This window comes from Cicer arietinum, chromosome 5, assembly GCF_000331145.2.
Source record: "Cicer arietinum cultivar CDC Frontier isolate Library 1 chromosome 5, Cicar.CDCFrontier_v2.0, whole genome shotgun sequence".
In the NCBI taxonomy this organism is placed as follows: Eukaryota; Viridiplantae; Streptophyta; class Magnoliopsida; order Fabales; family Fabaceae; genus Cicer; species Cicer arietinum.
The window spans coordinates 5,362,229-5,368,228 of NC_021164.2; the positions used below are offsets into that span (position 1 = coordinate 5,362,229).

The 6,000-nt window shown below is 27.2% G+C and overlaps 1 protein-coding gene across 1 annotated transcript; it reads left to right on the plus strand.

Moving 5' to 3' along the window:
- The first annotated feature begins 1,103 nt into the window (after positions 1-1,103).
- On the plus strand, positions 1,104-2,942 carry LOC101495012 (pentatricopeptide repeat-containing protein At5g42450, mitochondrial). Its single transcript, XM_004499726.4, has one exon. The coding sequence runs from the start codon at positions 1,236-1,238 to the stop codon at positions 2,847-2,849; it is 1,614 nt and encodes a 537-aa protein (XP_004499783.1). The 5' UTR covers positions 1,104-1,235; the 3' UTR covers positions 2,850-2,942.
- Positions 2,943-6,000: the final 3,058 nt, after the last annotated feature.

Consider the following 6,000-nt stretch of genomic DNA (forward strand, 5'->3'; position numbering starts at 1 on the left):
TTCGAAATGCAATTTTTTAAAAAGTTTTAAAAAAATTCAAACTTTTAGATGAATATGAAACTTTCGAAATATAGTTTTTTTCAAAAGTTTAAAAAAAATATCGATAACATTGGATATGAATATGCAATTTTTCCATAATTTAAGAAAAAATCAGAATATTAGATGGACACTAAATTTTAAAAAATGTAGTTTTTACATAATTCTTTAAACAAAAAAAAAAATTGAAATTATCAAAATATTAATAATTTCCAAAATTTTGACTATCAAATGGTGAAAGTAAACTAGTTTCTTCGTGTACTTTGGAAGGTGGGAGATATAAATAAGGAGTAAGTGATAGATTTCTCTCTTAATCATTCTATGTCAATCAAATAGCTCCCATATTGAGTTCATATTGGACTTTCTACTCTCTTTTGTGTTGAGGCAATAGAGTTAATTTAGTTTAAGTTAAAATAAAGTTTTGATGCTTTCATTTTACCAAATACTTAATTTTAGTCCCTATATATTTTTTTAATAATTTTGGTCCTCAAATTTGCAAATTATTACATTTAGTTTTCTTCTTAATTTGAGATACAATTTAGTAATGTAACAATCATTTGAATGATGGGTACATGATGATATGAAAAAATATGGTGATATATAATTTTATTTTAAATTAAATCATACCACATTAATAAATTTTTTTTAAATAAATTAAGATTTCTTTTTTTTTTTGTCTTCAAAAAATTGTGAAAATGAAAAAAAAAGTAATATAAAAAAATCTGAAATTTTTTAAAGAAGAAAAAGAAATTTTAAAAAATAATTTATGATTGTGAAAAAATTTCAGAAATTTTAGACCTCAAAAAAATATTTTCAAAAATTTATTTTAAAATTATTTATGATTGTGAAAATTTTCAGAAATTTTTAAAATAAAAAAAAAGAGTAATTTTAAAATTTTATTAAAGTGGTATTATCAATTTCAAATCAAATTTAAATATTATATTACCACGATTTTTTACATTATCATGGACACATCACTGAAATTGTTTTATCACTAAATTGCAACTCATACTAAATTTGATTGTACAAAATTTGAAAAATAGTGATCAAAATTACTGATTTGATAAAATAAAAGACAAAAAAAATGTATCTTAATTTTATTTTAAAATTCTAGAAATTCTCGATTTGTCATTGACGACCATAAAAACGAATTCAAATGCAAAAAAAAAACATTACACATTTGACATAACAATATTGATATGAAAACATTAATCCAACATCACACAAAGACACACTTCAAAACCATACTTTCTAGATTTTCCACACCTTCATTCATCACACCCCATCAAACTAAAACCCTTCATAACCAACCAACTAACCATGGACCCAATGTTATACAATCAAATTTTGAACCAAATGGTTTTGATTCAACCACTTTCCATGTTGCCTGCCAAATGTTTGATGAAATGTCTGACTTAACTGTTGAATCAGCAACCACTATAATTAGTGGTTTCTCGAAGCGGCATTGCCATGAAGACGCTATTTATCTCTTTTCGAGAATGTTTGCTTCGAAGATTCGACCAAACGAGTTCACATTTGGAACTGTGATTCACTCTTCCAATGTACTTGGAAATGTTGTTGTTGGTAAACAGCTTCATGCTTGTGCAATTAAAACTGGGTTTGGTGGTGATGTTTTCGTTGGTAGTGCATTAATTGATTTGTATGTAAAGTTGAGTACTATAGAAGAAGCAAATAAAGCTTTTGATGATACCCAATTTCCCAATGTTGTGACTTATACGACATTGATTGGTGGGTATTTGAAGAGAGGGAAGTTTGATGATGCTTTGCAGGTTTTTAATGAGATGCCTGAGAGGAACGTTGTGTCATGGAATGTGATGGTTGGTGGGTGTAGTCAAACGGGTCATAACGAAGAAGCTGTGAAGTTTTTTATTGAAATGCTTAGAGAAGGATTTATTCCAAATGAATCTACATTTCCTTGTGTAATTTGTGCAGCTGCTAATATAGCTTCCCTTGGAATTGGGAGAAGTTTTCATGCATGTGCAATCAAGATTTTGGGTAAGGTTAATAATGTTTTTGTTGGTAATTCGCTTATTAGCTTTTATGCGAAATGTGGTAGCATGGAAGATAGTCTCTTGATGTTCAACAAGCAATGTAAAAGGAATGTAGTGTCATGGAATGCCGTGATATGTGGTTTTGCACAAAATGGAAGAGGTGTTGAGGCAATAAGCGTGTTCGAAAGAATGTGTTCTGCAGGCGTCAAACCGAATAGGTTATCCTTTCTAGGACTACTTTGGGCTTGTAATCATGCTGGTCTTGTTGATGAGGGTTACATGTATTTCAATAAAGCCATGTTTGAGAGTCCAAATTTGTTAACACCTGAGCATTATGCTTGCATGGTTGACTTGCTAGCTCGCTCTGGACGTTTTGTCGAAGCCGAGGGCTTCCTTCACCGTCTGCCTTTCAAACCAGGAATCGGATTTTGGAAGGCAATACTTGGAGGCTGCCAAATCCACCATAACATGGAGTTAGGGGAGCTTGCGGCGAGAAATATTTTGGCTTTGGATCCTGACGATGTATCGTCATATGTAATGTTGTCAAATGCTTATTCTGCGGCAGGTAGGTGGTCAGATGTGTCAAGATTAAGGACAGAGATGAAGGAAAAAGGGATGCAGAGGATTCCAGGTGGTAGTTGGATTGAAGTCAGAGGCAAAGTTCATGCCTTTCTTACTGCAGACTGGAGTCATAATAAAAATGATGAAATTTATGTGCTTCTAAGAATTTTCTTTGAACATTTAAGAGAAAATGAGAATTCTGATTTGCTCAACAATTATTGTGATTTCAGTGCCATATAAGAAATGGGCAATAGTTCTGTTTGATTTAGTGTCATTCATGCCATTTTCAATTTTAAAAGGGTTGCATAATTTTTTGCTTTTATTACTTGAGTATTCTATTTGTTGGGGCAATTTTAGACTTTGTAAAACACAAATTCGTCTTTCACTTTGTAATACACTCGAATAGGTAGTTGAGATTACAAATATTTCAAAAAATATCTTTAACTTTATCAAATGTTACTCATATAAGTCCTTCTATTAAATGTGCATAATTGAAGTGTTAATTGGTCCCTATATTTAATTATTTATTTATAATTAGGTCTTTACATTTAAACACTTGTTATTAATCTAGTCCCTATAATTATTATCAAATTTGCAAGTGAAACCAAGTTTAAAAAACTATCATGGAGAGAAGCACACTCATACGAGTATATTTCATAGAATTAAGAATATATTTGAAATATGTATAATCTCGTGAACCTATTTGAAAGTATCCTACAAACTATAGAGTCAAGGATGAATTTAATAGTTTACTCTAGAAAAACTTTTCTGGAATTTATAACGAAAGAAAGCTTAATAATTACCCCAAGAAAGGAAAAATAGATCTTTAAGCTTTTATTTATATTTTTATTTAATTTGTCTCGGTACTTAAACGTAACATTTAATTTGCGCGGCTGTGAATATATTATTTTGTAGAAATAAAATAAAAGGAGAATGACTTTTTTTTCATAAACTTTATTTTATTTTAATTATATATTTTTACACTTTAAATTTTTGTTTGTTTGTAACATTGTTGTTATAATGCATTTAACAATAATTGTTTGTGATTGAAGAATTTTTAAATATTTGTATGTAATAATATTATACTGGTATTTGATTTGACACAATTAAATGAATTATCATCATGAGATCAAAGAACTAATATAAAAAAATAACTATCGAAGTATCAAAGAGTAATAGAATATATATTTATATAACTTATTTGTTTATATTATAAAAATGAGGTTGTTGTATAAATATTAAGGGATTGAAATTATAATACTTTATATATATAAGTAATTAATTAGCTTGTAAGTTTTTCTTTAAAAACATGTTAGCACACCCTCAATATTAATTAACAAATATAAAATAAAATCAAATATCACTAATTTTAATTGTGAAAATAGAAATATGTTGAACAATATATATTACTTTTATTTGAATATCTGAGTTTATAACTTCTTAATTGAATTATATGATAATTTTTTCGGATAAGCAAATGTTAGAGATTAAGTTAGTTTTTAGAGTTTGAACTTTAGAATCTAAACCTTATATTCGAACATTTTTTGTCTTTTACACATTTGTGTGAATTTATAGGTACTTTTTAATGTTGTCAATTATTGTAATTATATATATTTAACTTAACATTCAATAAACTTTATCGTTTTGTATAAATTTATTGATATTTTTTATGTATGTTAGTGTAACTTACGTAATACTTTATTTGCATGTATTAAACAATAAATTAGAATTATTATATTTATATTAAAAGGATATAATATGTTTCAAATGATAATAATAAGGTAGTAATCTTCCTTGAACATGTAATTATTATTTTGTGTAAGAAGATTAAATTAATTATAGAATTAGTGTTATATATGTATTTATTTGTTGAAATTCAATATTAATTTGTTATTTTGAGTAATTTTATAAAATTTAAATTGTTGATAAAATATTCAATAATTATCAAATTTTCAATGTTTAGTGTTGAAGAATATAATATCATTGATAAACTTTTTCATTAATAAAATAGCTACAAAGAATTGTCCTTAAGTCCTAAGTCAACCAGTAAATACCGATATTGTTAGGTTGAACGTCTTGTCTTGGTTCGAACTCGGGATCTCACAGTTTGTGTGAGTTAATTATGGTGGAGTTTATCATTACTTCTAAGATTAAAAAAAATCCTTCAAAAATTAAATTCACGTTATTTTTAATTTTAATATTTGATCATTGTTGAGTAATGGTGTGAAATGGATTCAGATCTTCTTGTATTAAATTTATAGATACATATAAACAACTTTTTTTATAATTTGAAAACTAGAGGCAGAGTGATACGATAATAGCAAAGATGTGATGAAAGTGTGAAAAAAATAAAGATGATTGCAAATGACTCTTTGAATTTTTTCTTACATATTAATCAAGTATGGACCTTAAAATGTGCATAGATTCCACATTGTTTCTCTTTGAGTCCAATAAAATTACTCATATTAAAACACATGTGTTGAGTCAAAATAAAATGTATGTCTAATATGTGTGGACAATTTATAGCTAGAAAACTTCAAAGACGTTTGAGCATACCAATGGAGATACAAATTTTCCATGAAATGGGTAGAATATGAATGGCTTAATGAAAATGAGTCTATATTTACAAATAATCACTAAAATATTTGAGACGAGATAATATTAATATAGAAATTTTTTTGTCAACAACTAATCCAGAGAGATAGGTATAGTTAGAATTAGAGGAATAATCTTCCCGAAAGTAAAAAAGAAGAAATGGAGGAGCCGGAAGTTGATGTGAGTGGGAGGATAATAAAACTACTTTCATGCGTAACTTTTGTTTGTGGGTTTTCAATAGAGATTCGATGTGGTGTGTGAAATGCAAAAGTCAAATACAAGTATTGAAAATGTGAAATGAATTGTAGAGGTTTGTTTGTAAAGGGGGCACATATGAATATAGGTGACGCGACATAAATGTAATGATGTGGTACTATAAATGTATGAGATGTCAATCAATAAAATTTGAAGTTTGTTTTAATATATTATAAATAGATAGATTTCTTAATTTTTCAAATTTTGTACTAGTGCAATAGTTATGCACCGAAGATGTAAAGTGATTTTACATTATCTTGTCATGTATGTATATGTTATAACCGCATTTTTAAAAAAACTAGCTCTTACTCAATTTTAATTCAACGTCGTTGTAAAATTAGTTTACACTGACTGTATTTGTGCTTTATTCTCTTTTTTTTAAAGTAAACTAAAGAACATATGTTTTAGTCATTTCTCATTTATTTTAGGGGTTAGGCAAATTTTTAAAATCCTTCCAATATTGTTATAATACTCTAAAAATTAAAAATATATCAATCATAAACACTCTATTTATCATTCTTTATAAAATCACCGACTCAAA

Coding starts and splice junctions, on each gene's coding strand:
- LOC101495012 (XM_004499726.4), top strand. CDS start 1,236: ATGAAAACATTAATCCAACATCACACAAAGACACACTTCAAAACCATA.